Below are 17,537 nucleotides of genomic sequence, written 5' to 3' on the forward strand. Positions count from 1 at the left end.
GGAAACCTATTCTAGGTATTACCCCACAACCCTACCATACTGGCGGTTATTACAGGGTTGCTACTCTCACCTCCACACTGTCAAAGTTGTGGCAGATGCTTTGCGCGTCATGCGGTAAGCAATTGCAACGACCCAACTTTCACAAATCCTTTCAAGATAAACAATTACTTGGCCGCTGGGGTTTTGCAGTCAGCACCCGGTTCAGACAAGGGTGGGTGTCAATTTTATAAGTACATTAAGTTAAAGAGGGTAACTAGAAAGAGAATACGGCCCTTCAGAAACCAAAGCAGACATAGATGTGTGGAGCCACAGGAGATGGGGAAGATCCTCCAAGAGTATTTCTCCTCTTTTTTATTATAAAGACGTGAAAATTGGGGAACTTGGGACAGTTAATGGAGTTGTCTTGCAGATAGTCCTTATTACGGTTACAGAGGTGCTGGACTTCCTATAAAAGTTTGAAAGTAGAAAAATCTCCCGGGTCTGATCAAAGTATATTGAGGTGTTTCAGTTGTGCAAGATGTTGGTGATGTCGCAATTAGAGTATTATATTCAGTTTCTACATCCTTCCTACACCCTGCTGCAGGATGTCATTAAGCTGGAAACAGCATAGAGGACTAATGAGGATGGTGTCAGGACTCAAGGGCCTAATCAATAGGGAGAGGTTGGGCAGGCTAGGACTTTACTCCTGGGAGTGCAAGAGGCTGAGGGCTGATCTTAGAGGTGTATAAAATAATGAGGGGAATCAATAAGGTGCATGCACAAGAGTCTTTTCCCAGAATAGGAGAATCGAGAACAAAGCTTTAAGGTGGGAGAGGAAAGATTTAATGGAAACCTGCGGAGCAACTTTTTCACACAGTGGGTGGTGGGTATAGGGAATGAGCAACCAGTGGTGGTGGTTGAAGCAGCTGTTAGAACAATATTTAAAAAAACATTTGGGCTGCTACACGGATAGGAAAGGTTTAGAGGGAATATTTGGCCACAAACACGGGCAAATGGGACCAGTTTAGAAAGTCGGTATGGATGAGTTGGGCTGAAGAGCCTGTTTCTGTGCCGTATGACTGAATCTATGACTGGCATCGCTCTCTGGGGGATCAATGACCGTCTGCCAGCCGGCTGTTGGGTGTGTGTGATCGGCCTTACCTCGATCTTGTCCACTCTGCGGGCGCAGCCCACCACTTTCATGCCGTGCTGGACCAGGGCCCGGGCGATGGCCGCGCCGATCCCCACCGACGCCCCGGTGACTAGAGCCACGCGTCCCTTCCAGCGCTCCATGCCGCACGGCTTGCTCCGCAGCAGGTGGGAGTGGGATCGGCGACCGACGAGTTGAGGAGGCGGGAGGTCGAGGATGCGGGACCGACTCGCTCCCTCGCTCCGCTCCTTCTCCACAACTTCACTCCCGACAGAGTCCGCAGTACTTGGACCCGCCGCGGGGCAGGTTGGGGGCTGTAGTCCGACAGGGGGGGGCGTCGGCCGTGCTGCCGCGGAGTACGCTGGGAGTTGTCCATGGCCCGCTGGCCCCCCATGCCCGTGGACGGTCTTAACGTCTACGCTGAACTACAAGTCCCAGAGAGCAAAGCAACCAACGAGTTGGGCACATGGACCCGCCGCGGGGCAGGTTGGGGTCTGCAGTCCGATGGGGGGGGGGGGTCGGCCGTAATGCCGTGGGGTACGCTGGGAGTTGTAGTCCTAAGCCCCCCCATGCCCGTGGATGGTCTTAACGTCCAAGGGACTACAAGTCCCAGAGAGCTAAACAACCATCCTACGCAGATCAGCACATGCCTCTCTCCCTCCTGTGGCAGATACATGGTGCCAAGGGAGAAGCGCACCTGTCATCACCTCCACAGATGCAAAAATAGCTCCCTTTCCGAGAACAGTGGGTGAAATAATGTGCACATGTAACCCTCCTTAAGTGTCGTTCTCATTTTAAATAACTTGGCCAGTCCGCAACAAATACTTAAAATGTATGTGCGAGTGATCCGTGGATAGTGTTGTTCACACCAGTTGTTAGATCTGTCCAGTCGGTGCAGGTGTTCATTTTGGTATTAATCCCCGTTTCTCATTTTCTCCTCTGAAACTTCATTCTGATATCTAACAAACTCGAGGAGCCAGACTTGTTTGTTTTCCAGTGATCTACTTTGTGACTTCCTTCCTTTCCATAGCAAACTGGGACAAACTTAAGATAAACTCCAACGCTCAACTCAATTCAGTTTTTGCCTGGTTTTCCTCTGCTCAACTGTTTCGCCCACTTCAACCTCTTTTTTTGTCAGTTGCACCTTTCACATGAAGAAATAGACCGTCCAGCTTCTATTCCTTCACTCAGTCAATTCTGGAGAACTCGGCACGTCAAGCAGCGTCTGTGGGGGGGAAGGAACTGTCGACATTTTGGTGATCTTGCATTGGGGCCTCGAGTGGAGAGGTATGACAGCCAGTATAAAGAGGGGAGCATCAGGACAGGGGCCAGTAAGCATTTGGTGAAATTAATTATTGATATTAAGGCCGAATTATTCTTATGAATAAATTACACGAGATGTGTACTTCCTATGGAAACTGAAATTTGTAACTTTGATACCTTTTGTATACCATAAACAGTTTTCCTGAGTAACTTCTGCTTCATCTTGTTTTTTCTTGTCAAGACTGCATAAAATCTAACACATTTTGTAAATGTCCAAGTCAACTAATTTTCAACTGGTCCAATGTTATTTCACATTCCCAAAGTTTGTTTTTATGCTATCTCAAATGGGTTTCAATTACGCAATTTCCTGTGCTCCCAAAAAAAACACACACACACACCACACGTACACACTTCCTGACCAGTTTAAAAAAAAACAGCTTTCAATCTCAGGCAATAAATACAGTAGGCAGAGAAAGAATTTCACATTATCAGAGTTATAAAAGAAATACCTTTTTCTTTGTCTGCACTGAGATTAAATTGCATTTTTATAAGCAACTAACAATTCCATTATTTACATTTTAATTTCAATGGAACAATGGAACATACAAAGCTCTTCAAGTGTACCCATACATCCTTCCTGCTCCAGAAACACAAAGAACATTTCACAGGATACAACGTGCCCATCTTTAAGAGAGCTTCAATCGGCATAAAATAACAATTGTCATTGGAATGATAATTCACCTTAATGCATTGTGGGACCTTTTAACTCCCACAATCATAGATTTTCTATGGATTCTAAAGAATAATTTATTCACAACATTCTACCCTTAAGTTGTGCTCAGTCTAATGACTGTGGATGTCATTGTTCAAGAGCTGAATAATGCAGAGTGGCTGCATCACCATTTCTCCCTGCAACACCTTTCTCTCAACGTTAACCTTCAGTGAAAGGTGAAGGATCCTCACACAATCTACATATTCTTGAAGATATTGATTTTCATACTGTTAAATGCAGGTGCAATATATTAAAAATAAATTCCATGAATAACTTAGAAGTTGATCAATATTGTCTGTTGATACAAGATAAATGCTGAAATGTTTCCTCAGTGATCCCTTTATTTTGTGCAAATGCATGCCAATGCACCAACAACGTGCTTAAAAGTAGCGTTAATGTATTAAAACAATGTGTTTCAAATATATAAACAAAATAATGCCCAATGCTTATTGTGCTCAGAATTGTGAAACTTGCCAGTACCCGCAAAATAATATTTATTCGGCTGCAACGGATCGTTCGCACAGCTGAGAAGGTTGTTGGCTGCAACCTTCCCCCCATTGATGAACTGTACCCTGCAAGGGCCAGGAAGCGAGCGGGCAAGATCATCTCTGACCCCTCTCACCCTAGCCACAAACTCTTCGAAGCACTTCCCTCTGGAAGGTGACTCCGGACTGTCAAAGCAGCCACAGCCAGACATAAAAACAACTTTTTCCCACGAGTGATAGTTCTACTCAATAACCAAAGTCTGTAGTCTCTTTTTTGCTCTGGCCAGAGACTGGGAAATGCGGGTTGACCTAGGCCAGAGGCTTTCCTTCCCAGTTGAAATCGCAGCTACCAACCTGCGACCAGACCTCGTCCTCTGGTCCAGCTCCTGTCGGCGTGTTTTCATCATTGAACTGACGGTGCCCTGGGAGGAGGCTGTGGACGAGGCATTTGAAAGGAAAAGGCTGAGATATTCCAACCTTGCAGTAGAGGCAGAGGAGCGAGGTTGGAGTGTAAGAGTGTGTCCAGTGGAGGTGGGGTGCAGGGGCTTTGTAGCCAGTTCCACTGCAAGGCTCCTGAGGGAAGTTGAAGTCAGAGGGCAGGCCCAAAGGAGGGCAATCAAAGAACTTGCAAATGCCGCCGAACGGAGCAGTCACTGGCTGTGGCTGAAAAGAAAAGATACTGTCTGGGCTGCCACGTGACCATCTAGAGGCTAACCATATGACACACACCCAGGGCTGATCACCCTGTGGTGGGCCTGCCTCGACTGAGGGTGTCTTGTGATAAAAGGCCGAAACACCCAGTGACGTTGAGGTACACAACTGAAGATGTGTCTGAATGGTAGCAACATCACCTAGTGGTCACCCCCAAGAACAACACCAGTCAATTGTAGTGCAAACCTTAGGGATTGTAACATCTAGTCCTACTAATCAATCACCCACATGTTTAGACCGTAATGTTGTATCCTTATTGTTTTGATGTGGTTATGCTTTATTCTTAATTGTTAACTGTATATTTGTGTTGTCATTTGTGAGCGGAGCACCAAGGCATATTCCTTGTATATGCACATACTTGGCCAATAAACTTATTCATTCATTCATCTACCTCTGACAATCACAATCAACATTGAATATTCCCACAGCAGAGGCAGTGCCTATCAGATAAAGGTGAAAGCGACACTCGCCACTGAACTGCACCTCACACAACCCAGATTTATGGGCTCCCAGACATCATCAATTTAATCCCTGTATGGGGCACATTCATGAATGGGTTTCAAAAGCTGATTTCGTAACCTTAAAGGAACTACAGGTTACTTATTCATGCAACAAATGCCAGGAAATTTAGTTACAAAACATGGCAATGCGTCATCTTCATTGTAGTGCATCACACGAACAAAGGTTCTGGCCTCAAGTAAACTAAATAAGTTAACAAGTGTTAACATTTGAAAGATTGAGGGACTGCAAATGGGTTAAAAAACTATGTTAAACATTAGAGTGCAGAGTCAAATTAATGTAGTCTACCAACCAATTTAGTGAGAGGACTCTTTTTTCAACAAGGTCTTATAAAAAGATAAACAAATGTAATTTTTATTTTTTCTTAAATCAGTTATTCTAACCAGTTTGATAGGCAGGGCTATACAACATGGAAACAGGTCTTTCAGCCCAACTCATTCATGCTGACCAATTTGCCCAACTGAGCACATCCCACTTGATGGACAAACAGAAGTAATGAAGTATCTTGTCTAGATGCACATTTAGATCAGATTCATTCATTGCAGTGCATTAAAACTGCAACCTGGACTAAACTTAAATTTGGATATAAAGTTTGCTACTCAGAGGAATTCAAGAGTCAATAGTGTTTTATTGTCATTTGTCCCAAAACAGAACAATGAAATTCTTACTTGCAGCAGCACAACAGATTGTACACTGTAAACCCCATAATAAGCAGCAAAAAAAGTTCAGTATATATATATATTGTTTAAATAACCAAACAATAATAGTGCAACGGCAAAAACAATGCCCTCGTCTAAGTGGTTTGGAGCTTATTTGGAGGTTGTAGTTTAATAGACTAAAGGCTATAGGGAAGAAATTACTCCTGAAGCTGGGTGTTACAGTTCTCAGGATCCTATACATTTTTCCCAATGGCCGTTTATGATAGATTACACACCGATCAGCCAAAACATTATGACCACTGACAGGTAAAGTGAATAAGATTGATTATCTTGTTACAATGGCACCTGTCAAGGGATGGGATATATTAGGCAGCAAGTGAACAGTCAGTTCTTGAAGATGATATGTTGGATGCAGGATAAATGGGTTGGAGTAAAGACCTGAGCGATTTTGACAAGGGCCAAATTGTTATGGCCAGACGACTAGGTCAGAGCATCTTTGAAACGGCAAGGGTGCTCTCGGTCAGCAGTGGTGAGTACCGACCAACAGTGGTCCGAGGAGGGACAAACCACAAACTGGTGACAGGGTGTTGGACACCCAAGGCTCATCAATGCACGAGGGCAACAAAGGCTATCCCGTCTGGTCCGAACCGACAGAAGGTCTACTAAGGCCCAAGTCACAGAAAATGTTAATGGTGGTCACGGGAGGAATGTGTCACAATACAGTGCATCGCACCCCGCTGCATATGGGGCTGCACACGGAGGACCAACAGCATATTAGGCAGGTGGTCATAATGTTTTGGCTCATCAGGTCATAATGTTTTGGCTCATCAGGTCATAATGTTTTGGCTCATCAGTGTATAAATATTTGAACATGGTTTTGTTTTCTCCCTGAACAATTGAAGATTATTTTATCAGTGTAGGAAGAGACTGCAGATGCTGGTTTAAACCGAAGATAGACTCAAAAAGCTGGAGTAACTCAGCAGTTACAGGGACAGGCAGCATCTCTGGAGAGAAGGAATGGGTGACGTTTGGGGTCAAGACCCTTCTTCAGACTGGTTAAGGATAAGGGAATGAGAGATATAGACGATGATGTGGAGAGATAAAGAACAATGAGTCAGTGTTCTAACACCACAGCTACAAGTTAACCGCAGAATTACACAATGACCATTCTTCCTGTGCTAAAAGGCAGGCAGTGAATATTGACTGGATTTTTTCTAATAATTTACATACAAGTTTGATCATGACACTATAAGCAACCACGCTTTATCACCTCACCAAGGGAATGGTAATCATCTTAGAGGCACTGGACGGATTTCCTGCCTTGACATTTTGGCACTTATAAACCAGTTACAGAACCCCTGGTATGACTACCCATGAGAAACAACTTAATCTTTCTGTACTATGCGGTGCATTGACAGATAATCAATGTTCAACTTTATGAGGTCACCTGAAAACCTCCATGTTAACTTATTTCAACATCCTGTCAATGAGAAATCCACAACTCTACCTTTCGCAGATTTCTTTCACACAGATAATTTGAAGAAATAATTTGTAAATTTGTATGCGCACTGATGGAGATAATAACCCTAGGAGGAAAGAATGCTTCCTCTTTAAGGCACCCGTATAAAATAGGTTGTGCAAATCTAGCCACGCGATGAAACGGCTCTCTCCTCTAAACCAAAGCTCTACAGTTTACTGCAATGCAGTGTAACAAATGTCTTATCACACCTACCATTCTATAAATTGATATTACTCTATAACCAGGGAAAGGTTCTAAAATGGGATACTTCAGATGATTTCACATCAAACCTTCCAGGCAAAGTACAGAAGAAATATCAGTCCATTATTCTCAACCCGATTTGAATTTAGGTTTAGTTTAATTTAGAGATACAGCTCGAAAACAGGCCCTTCAGCCAACCGTGTTCACACCGACCAGCGATCCCCATACATTAAGGGCGTGCAGCGTAGGTTTACTAGGTTAATTCCCGGAATGGCGGGACTGTCATATGTTGAAAGACTGGAGCGGCTAGGCTTGTATACACTGGAATTTAGAAGGATGAGAGGGGATCTTATCGAAACATAAGATTATTAAGGGGTTGGACACGTTAGAGGCAGGAAACATGTTCCCAATGTTGGGGGAGTCCAGAACCAGGGGCCACAGTTTAAGAATAAGGGGTAGGCCATTTAGAACGGAGATGAGGAAAAGCTTTTTCAGTCAGAGTTGTAAATCTGTGGAATTCTCTGCCTCAGAAGGCAGTGGAGGCCAATTCTCTGAATGCATTCAAGAGAGAGCTAGATAGAGCTCTTAAGGTTAGCGGAGTCAGGGGGTATGGGGAGAAGGCAGGAACGGGGTACTGATTGAGAATGATCAGCCATGATCACTTTGAATGGTGGTGCTGGCTCGAAGGGCCGAATGGCCTACTCCTGCACCTTTGTCTATTGTTCATTAACACCACTCTACACACATTATGGACCATTTTGCATTTATACCAAGGCAATTAACCTACAAACAATGCTCAATGAGATAATCGGTCTGAAATAAAGATTTCAGGAGGATAATTTGCACAAAGCTGTTTCCAATTGCAGGTGCAAGGATCTACAAAAGCTCAAGAAACAAAATGCAAGCTTATTGTAATATTCAGAATTAGAACCTTTATCAAATATGAATGTTTTGAATCCTTGACGTGATCCATTGATTGAGAGAAGTGCCTTTAAAGCTGCATTTCCACTCCAAATGAATACCAGAAATTAGCATCATGACATTGCCAAGATGGCAAAGTAAACTCAGAATGAAGATCTGATCCGGTTCCAGAGAACCATAGCATGAAATTGAGAAGAGGACAGTCTCAGACTGCTTGATCTAACACAGCTTGCCATACAAATATATTTGGAGGCTATGGGGAAAGGGAAGAAATAAAGAACTGTAAGGTAAATATGGACAAAAACTGAGGCAGGCTCTCTGAAGAAGATCAGATGTATAGATAACATGCAAAGTTGACGTTTTAGTCAGGTCCCTTATTCAGATTAAAGGAAAGCCTATTGAATGAGGTTTATTCCTTATGGTATTGAGGAGGAAATTTTTCCTGGAGTTTGGATTTTAAAAAAGCACTTTAGAATTGCACATTTCTCCTTTAGTCAAGCAGAATGGAGGAATCTAAAGGTGCACAGGATACTTCTGTTTGCATTCTCATCCAAATCAATGCAGAAGACATGATTTTAAATAGGTAAGATAACACATAGCTGAGGCAAATTTTGCTTTGTTAATTTGCATCATTGCCCTGCACACTCAACTATGAACTCCAGGGGCAGCACATTGGTAGAGTTGCTGCCTTAGAGCACCAAGGATCCAGGTTCGATCCTGACTACGGGTGGTGTCTGTGTGGAGTTTTACGTTCTCCCGTGACCTGCGTGGGTTTTCTCCGGATGTTCCAGTTTCCTCCCACACTCCAAAGACGCACAGGTTTGTAGGCTAATTAGTTTGGCATAATTGAAAATTGTCCCTAGTGTGTGTAGGATAGTGCAAGTGTGTGGGGACCGCTGGTCGGGGCGGACTCGATGGGCCTGTTTCCACACTGTTTCTCTAAACTAAGCTGAAGTAAAAACCAAGATGGATAAGTTCATGCAAAGTGTATTTAAAGGAAAGGCTAAATTATTAATTGGTATGACACTATAAATTATACTAACGTGTCAACACTAGCTATCCCTTCGGCTGCTTTCAATCAATAAATGACTGGATTCATACAAGGGATGCATATCCATCAGCTATTGGGAGGAATGGGAGAAGCATAAATTCTTGAAAGCAAATATACACAGAGCTATCTGTAAGTTTACCAAAATGAACTTAATTTGCAATAATGGGTTCCAGAAATGATTTGCATGAAATTATAACGTGCGACATTATTGAAGCATAATATTTGCCTTGATATTTAGAGGCTGCTGCATATTAACATAAAACAGCACTCAAACTATACACCAAGTCTACTGTCAATAAATCACCATGCAAAATGCAGCCAGGTCCTGGGCTATCTTTCGGAAGAATTAGGCTTGGTATGATTATCAGCAGTACAGTACATGTAAAATGTGAGCCCTAAGCCAAGGGCTTACAGGACAAACAAAAGCTGTGTTAACGGAAGGTGAACTATCAACTGATAAACATACCAACACGCAAAGCTATGCCTGAGATGGAAAAATGCAATCAGTTCAATGCTTGTTCTAACAGGCAATTTTTAGCTCAGTAGATTCTTTAAAAATGCCATTTACTGCACATAATGTCAGGATTGTGAAATGATATAGTACTAATCCTCATCATCACCTGCAGCCTTTCAGTTAGATAGCCTCAAGTCCTAAATATAAAAGGCAATAATTTTCAATTCTGTTCCACTCAGCTGCGAAAGTTTACGTAACAGTCATTGCACGCCAATTTTTACTCCTTTCCCTATTTGTTATGTTAAGTCAGTCCTGAACCAACAATAACCATTGAGGCACCTTAGATAATGCTGGAACCCTCTTTCCTCCTACACCCTGCTTGGCTAGGTTTGTGCAATCCATCAGTTGGGTCCAAGTCCAATTCAGTTACATGTTCTTTAGCATTTTTAAGAGATCTACTTTCCTGACCCCACCCTCTCTCCACCCAGTGTCCCTTCCATTACGGTATCAGTAGCAAATTCTTTTTCAGCTTTTCCATTCCAGTTTTTGTGGGGGGGTTTTAAAATAGAAACCAATTTAACTCAAACTTGAATACTCAACTTTTAAAACTTGAAGAGTCAAAATGGTTTGCATTTGTTCAATGAAAATCCATGTGTTGGATAGTTACAAACACTGCTCCCAACAAATTCTACACAATATGAAATTAAAAGTTGAATTTTGTGTTTGTTTTTAAACTTTTGGCTAATTTAAGAGTCATTTTGTATTCCAGATTTTTTATTGGTGTTATCAACAAATTGCATAATTTTAAATATTGATAGACAGTTTACTCATCAGGTGAATCAACCAATGATCTCTAGACAAGATCAAAGCAACAACATAATAGACTGGTTTAGACTTTATTTTAACAATTTCTGCCACAATTTTTTCATTTTTCTTTATCCAGTCACAAACTGATTTTGGCTTGTTTGTCTTTCTCCAATCGTATTTTCTCTTCCAGTTGGTCTCACGCAAATAATCAGTCCAACACACAAATTGAATGAAACATTGGAGAGGCTATATAAATTATTGCAAAGAGATACAGTCAATAGTTATTTCAACAATATTTGCTGCACATTGAAAAGTCACTTTTAATCCATGACAAGAAATATATTCCTTTCATGTTCAGGGAGTGTGCTGCTGTGCAAGAGCGAAATAAGTAGCCTGAGGTAAACAGCTGCCCGCATACAACCCCAGGGATTTCAAGGTAAAGTGTGGGACAGGGGGGACTGCAGATGCTGGTTTGCAGGATCTGGATTCGAGATCTGTAGGGAGAAACTGCAGATGCTAGTTCAAACCGAAGATAAGACGCAAAATACTGGAGTAACTCAGCGGGTCAGGCAGCATCTCCGGAGAGAAGGGACGGGTGACCCTTCTTCAGACTGAGCCGAACATTCAACCATTCCTTCTCTCCAGAGATGCTGCCTGACCCGCTGAGTTACTCCAGCTTTACGTGTCTTATCTTCGGTGCAAACCAGCATCTGCAGTTCCTTCCTCCACATCTTTCTGACCGTCAAGGTGGGGCGCCGACTGACTGACAGACATCGCTCTGGGGGGGGGGGGATCAATGACCGACTGCCAGCCGGCTGTGTGTGGCCGGCTATCCCCTCCCCACACACGGCCTTACCTCGATCTTGTCCACTCTGCGGGCGCAGCCCACCACTTTCATGCCGTGCTGGACCAGGGCCCGGGCGATGGCCGCGCCGATCCCCACCGACGCCCCGGTGACCAGAGCCACGCGTCCCTTCCAGCGCTCCATGCCGCACGGCTTCCTTCGCAGCGGAAGTGGGATCGGCGACCGACGACGAGTTGAGGAGGCCGGAGGTCGAGGATGCGGGTACGACTCGCTCCGCTCCTTCTCCACAACTTCACTCCCGGCAGAGTCTGCAGTACTTGGACCCGCCGCGGGGCAGGTTGGGGGCTGTAGTCCGACGGGCGGGGGGTCGGCCTTGCTGCCGCGGGGTACGCTGGGAGTTGTCCATGATCCGCTGCCCCCCCATGCCCGTGGATGGTCTTAACGTCCACGCTGAACTACAAGTCCCAGAGAGCAAAGCAACCAACCTACGCAGGGTACATGGACCCGCCGCGGAGCAGGCTGGGAGCTGTAGTCCAACCAATGCGGTCGCTGTGCCGCGGTGTGCTCTGGGAGGTGGTCCATACCGATGCACGCTGGGACAGGAGTGCGCTCTCGTGCACCCGTGTCTGCTCCATGAACACAGATAGACACAAAATGCTAGAGTAACTCAGCGCAACGGGCGGCATCTCTGGAAAGAATGGGTGACGGTCCGGGTCGAGATAGTCATACTGTGGTGCAATTACACTTTATCTGCGGGCCATTTCTCCAGACTCCACCAATGCAGTTCTGCACTCTGTATCTTCCCCTTCACTCTTTCTATTGTACTCGAACTTGGGTTGATTGCATTTATGTACAGTATTAACTGATTTTGTGAGCAAACTAGCTATTATCCCCTGTACCCCAGTACACGTAACAACAATAAACCTTAACACAAACTGAAATTACTGGACAACACGACAGTCCAGTGAGAGTCAATGTTTATGAGTTGTGACCTTTCCTCAAATCAATCAATGAAAGATCTGGCGTTTGGAGCAGCAACATCATACCAACAGCATTAATATTGCCTTGAGACTAACTTAGTGTACTGATACTTTATTTTAAATGGCAAGCTAAGAGAACAAGAAGGATGAAGAATGAGGCTGGTCCATCAGATAAATACCACTTGTGAATATGTTTAATTATTTCTAACTGTAGTTCAGAAATATTGACAATAAGCCCAGTTTAGCATGGTATACCTGATGGTAAATCATTACACTATTGTGTGGTTACTTGGTTTGCTTTACTTCAATCAGATACAATCTTCTTTCAGCTGCAAGATCATCTCAAACTAAGTGTAGTTGAATTGTTACTTTCATATAGCACCAAGACTAGAGTCCAAAAACATAAGCAGTATAATTTTATTTGCAGATGTCAAACAGGAAAAAGCAAACAAAAATTTGCAATTCACTCCTTTCCAGGTGGTTGATCCACAACAGAACAGTAATGGAGACTAAAGTAACCATCTTACAAGAGGAAAGACGAGAAATTATTGCATAATAAAGATGCATTTTCATTTGAAATCTCTTGGATTTTACCTAAATGTTATCAACCTTGGAGATTAAGGAAAACTACAAAGTCAAATGCTAGAAGAACTAATCTATCAAGATATGAGAAACACTGCTCTTCAAATAACAATTTTCTTTTAAGCAAAATGCATGGACAAGCTTGGGTTAAACTTGCTTCTGAAAGCGAACACTTTGAATTATGTAACCTACTCTTCGCTATGTGAGAGTTCTGAATTAGAGCAGCAACTAGAGTCAAGTAGAGACTGGCACTGATTAGGAATTGGGGACGAGAAGGAATGTCCGTTCACGACAGTGTTCCTAATCTTGATCATTATCCATTACTTCCAACTGAAAGAATGTACACCAAGAGCCAAAAATCACCGTAGTAACAATCTATGTGTATCCTAACAAGCCAGAGATTCGGCGGGTGGGGGGGAAAGTGTGTCGGCGGAGGTTTAAGAGAGTTCAGGTTCAGAATAAACTGGAAAATTCCAAAATGTTTCATACATTGGCTAATTTACTTAAGCTTAAAATTCTGTAGTATATAAATTTCGTATAGAGGACAAATTCAAACATGTCGAGACAAGGAACTGCAGATGCTGGTTTACAAAAGAAGACTAAGTGCTACAGTAACTCACCAGGTCAGGCAGCATTTCTAAAGAACATGGATAGGTGACGTTTTCAGTCAAGGACCCTTCTTGCAGCTGACTTTAAAGCTGGTTTGTAGAGCACTACAGTATTGTAATGAATGGATTTTGTAATTTATAGCTGGAGATGCAACAAGTTAAACTAGCTGAGTAACAGGTAAATTAAATTAGCACCGTGGAGAAGCAATTTTTCAATTGTTGAAAAAATCCATTCAACTGTATTCTCATTTTATATCCCATGGAATTCATTAGCTTCAAAGCAGTAAAGATTTGAAAGAAGCTAAAAGATGACATTAGTCAATTTTAAATACTTTCTTTTTTTCTCTGAGGCATTTGTATATTTAACCAGATTTTTAAATAAAACTAAAACATAACGGATATGCACATTAATAAATATTCTTTATTTGTAAATTCTGCACATTGCGCTTGTACATATTACATCCAAACATCATTTTAAATGGATGTCTATTGTAAAACCTTAAATCAGAAGTTTCATTTTTCTCTGTACACATTTATTGGTAGAACATCTCTCGTCACTAGACATTTGTATAATTCTCACAGTAAAGTGAAACATTGAGTGGGAGAGAGGAGAGGCATCAAAGTATAAGTAAGCTTTTGCAGACACCTGGCCGAATACTGCACAAGCTCCAAGAAAGCAGATGAGCAAAATATGCTCCCCACCACCAGCCTGGGAGAGAATGTTGAAAGGAAAATAAAAATAAACCACACCACCAACTATTCAAGATAAAATTATGTAACGGAAACAAAAATCTAAATTTCTTAAGATTGAGAGAGAAGGCGCAGTGGTCATTGAGTGTGTTTGTGTAGAAAAGGGTGGCTTTTGGTTCAACCTTCTTGCTAGTTTACACCAGCTGTTGTCAGCCAACCATTGCAGATACTGTAGTCATTAGAGCGACAGTACTTATTAAATCTCTCTTTTAAGTGCTGACGGTATTGTTCTCGGTTGATGTAGAAAGATTGGTTATTTGTCATAAATGCCTGTATTTCATCTTGTGTAATGAAGATCTCTTCCTCTGAAGTACATTCAGATTCTTCCTGGAAAAAATAAACCAGCAAATTACAACAATGATTAACAATGCAAGGACTCGAGTACTTAATTAGAACACAGCCACATTAGTAACAATTTGAAAGTTAGTGGAGGCATTCGACAAGATTAAAGTGATGACTGGACTGCAAAGTGATAAGATTTTGTACTTGCAGTTACAAAACTGCCCTTCTACAGATATAAAAATGTGAGAATATCTATCGCAAAGGTGAAAGTGACAAGAAACGTGTAGCTCTCAATTTTCAAACTTTCAATATGAAAAATGCCCTTCTGCAATGGCCCTCACTGGCCAAAACTGCAAAGTTCAAAAATGGAACAATTAAAATTAACATACAATAGACTTCAAATGCAGCTCTCAACAGTAGGAGCAATGTCAAAAATACAAATGCAAATGTTTAATTAAAAAGTGGCTGTGACTTCTGAGCAATGATTCATGGGCAGGGTGCCAAGGCAGGCAGGTGGAATTGGTGCACATAAAATAGCTTACATTTAACAGAACTCAGGTCCTCAGATCTGACCTTTTGCACCTGTGATAAAGACAGTAATCCTTCAGTACTACACTATGTAGCCAAGACTGTGCCCAAATCCCAGATTGAGATTTCAACCAGTGTTCTGATGCAAGATGTACATCTTATTACCTACCCAAACTGATCTTAACAGTCACGTGGTCCAATCACCTTTACGAACATCACCAATAGTGGCAGGTTTTTTGCTTCAGCCTTGCAGGAAAAAATCCACAACCTGTACATCACAAGGTGTTGACTATATTTGTACAAAGCTATTAGCATTCCCCAAGAGGTAATAAATTGAAAGCCTGAGAGCAACTGAATCAAGCAATTCAATGTTAGCAGATTGGCACCATCTAGTGCTGAACTGTTGCACCCATGAAAAAAGTCAGAAAATGCAAAACATGGTTGTGAAGACCTAACTCGGAACCAATTAACTTGCTCGGGGTTTAAACCACACATTTCTTTGCCGCTACAATACTGGCATCTGCACCACTACAAAAAGGATAAGACAAAAAAGGTCCAGAGAAATACCATGCTCACCAATGCTTTATTTGTGTTCTTCCAAAACCACCCGATTCTGGACTTGGGCACATTTGTAAATCTAGCATGAACTGAGTGTACTTAGACATTACCAATGTGCTAGGACAATGGAACTCAAAAGAAAACATCCAATAGTTGGAACAACTTATTTAAGAATAGCCATGGCAATCAAAAGTTCAATAACAGATATAACTACATCAGCTTCCCAGTTATTTTATCAATAATGTCACTTGTTCTAGATGAGTCAGTTATATTTGCAACTGTGATAAATGAAGTACTGCAACTAGATTAACACCCAGGTACAGACTGGAAAATTAGCAACTACCTGGGCTAACATGCCATGAATGTTAAAGACCAAATTAAAAAAGGCTAAAAAACAACAATCTCTTCATCAACTGTCCTACATCAGCAATTTAAGAATCGCAACTGACCAAAGCCAATTGCTGTTGGCATACCAGCAATGTGGCTGGAAAAGCATGATAGGGACTCAGGCTGTTCTGTGATTTATCTTCTGATCCCTCAATCTCAAATGTCAATGCTCCATGTTACTACTTTCCTGGAAGGATCATGTAACAAGTTCAACACCATCTGTAACAGAACACATCCATCTACTCCCACTATTGGTCCACCAAAACGCCCGAGTACTTCAAGCGGTCTACTATGCAACTTTACCAAGATACATTTAACTGCACGATAAAGCTCTGCAACCTTTAACAACAAAGTAGTAACCCAATTGAAACATAAATATTACATTCCCTGCCACATTCAATAATCTGACACACATACGCGCACATACGCTGTTACTCAAGTCACTAGGTCAGAACACAAATCTTCTACCAGACACAGAAAAGCACTAGGAGCACCGAGGAGATGGCCTACAGAGGCTAGTTGGTTGAACTATTCAAAACTTCCTCTGTACATACAATTTAAATTTAATAGAAACTTTATGAATCATAACACAACTTGGCGTGTTGGACGCCAGCCAATAGTTCTTTTCTTCCTAAACCACATCACCAGTTTCAGATTTATAATCCCATCCTAACATGATGTTGACAAGTTGCCATGTGGCCTGTGTGCTGATTTTAGCCATTTTTAAGTCATGCCCTAAAGGACCTAGAGGATGAGAGTTTACTATAAAGTAAATGTGCATATTGTTTTATTTCAATTGAATACGTTTAGGGTTATTAACTAATCTCAATTAAGGAAAAAGTTGTATTACTTAATACCTTAATGTGATTTTGCTAAAGGTTTTGGCCTATTTTTATGCACTATTAAGCAACTGAAAGTGTGGTGTAAAAGTCAGATTTCAAAGCTTGACAAGTCAAATTATTTTTAACCATTTCAATTACATTTGTGCACAAATAAAACGTCACAAATAGAATAATGTGAATGACCAGTCTCATACTCACAAGTAATTCCTTTAAGGTTTTTCTGCCTCTTCCCCAGTCAGGCAGACAGGGCATTGGAATTTGTGAAGACTGAGAGAAATGTTTTTCCGACAGAATCTGCGTCACCCATCCTGGCTGTTGACCACCTTTCTCTAATGAGTTACAACTATCTTTGGTTTTATCATGGTGGAACTCATTGTGAAAAGCATTACCCAAATTTTCTTGTGCACTCAGATTTATGTTACACTCGCCCGCATTTTCACTCTTAAAAAAAAAAACAGAACAACATTTTAAATGCTGAAATTTCTAATTGCTTTTATTTTTAATCTTTATGCCCAAAATTGAAAATTCAAGGCTAATTAAGTAAAGGCAAATTCAATGCAATTTTATCCAGTTATCACAGTCAGCTTTCAAAGGTTAAGACAATAAAACCATGGAACACAATGTGCTTCAGGTGATGCAGTCAATCAGTATCTCAAAAGATAGGAATGTTTCAGTAATCTATGTCAGTAAAAATAGGCGCTCTCATCTTTCGTTGTTTGTTCTT

General features: G+C 41.8%; 2 protein-coding genes across 4 annotated transcripts in view; both read right to left on the reverse strand.

The window, feature by feature from the left end:
• dhrs11a (dehydrogenase/reductase 11a) overlaps positions 1–1,406 on the reverse strand; it is a 58,034-nt gene extending 56,628 nt beyond the window's left edge. For both annotated transcript variants that reach the window (XM_078422776.1, XM_078422777.1), the window contains exon 1: positions 1,141–1,406. In XM_078422776.1, coding sequence (XP_078278902.1) covers positions 1,141–1,272 — 132 coding nt within the window. In that variant the 5' untranslated portion in view covers positions 1,273–1,406. The remainder of the gene's footprint in view (positions 1–1,140) is intronic.
• Positions 1,407–12,925: 11,519 nt separating this feature from the next.
• Positions 12,926–17,537, reverse strand: part of ggnbp2 (gametogenetin binding protein 2) — a 44,062-nt gene continuing 39,450 nt past the window's right edge. The window contains exons 12-13 of one of the 2 annotated variants that reach the window (XM_078422601.1): positions 17,012–17,254; positions 12,926–14,543 (exon numbers count right to left, since the gene is read on the reverse strand). In XM_078422601.1, coding sequence (XP_078278727.1) covers positions 14,346–14,543; positions 17,012–17,254 — 441 coding nt within the window. In that variant the 3' untranslated portion in view covers positions 12,926–14,345. The remainder of the gene's footprint in view (positions 14,544–17,011; positions 17,255–17,537) is intronic. The other variant, XM_078422600.1, reaches the window with a different exon arrangement.

Source organism: Rhinoraja longicauda, chromosome 26 (genome assembly GCF_053455715.1).
Source record: "Rhinoraja longicauda isolate Sanriku21f chromosome 26, sRhiLon1.1, whole genome shotgun sequence".
Taxonomy (NCBI): domain Eukaryota; kingdom Metazoa; phylum Chordata; class Chondrichthyes; order Rajiformes; family Arhynchobatidae; genus Rhinoraja; species Rhinoraja longicauda.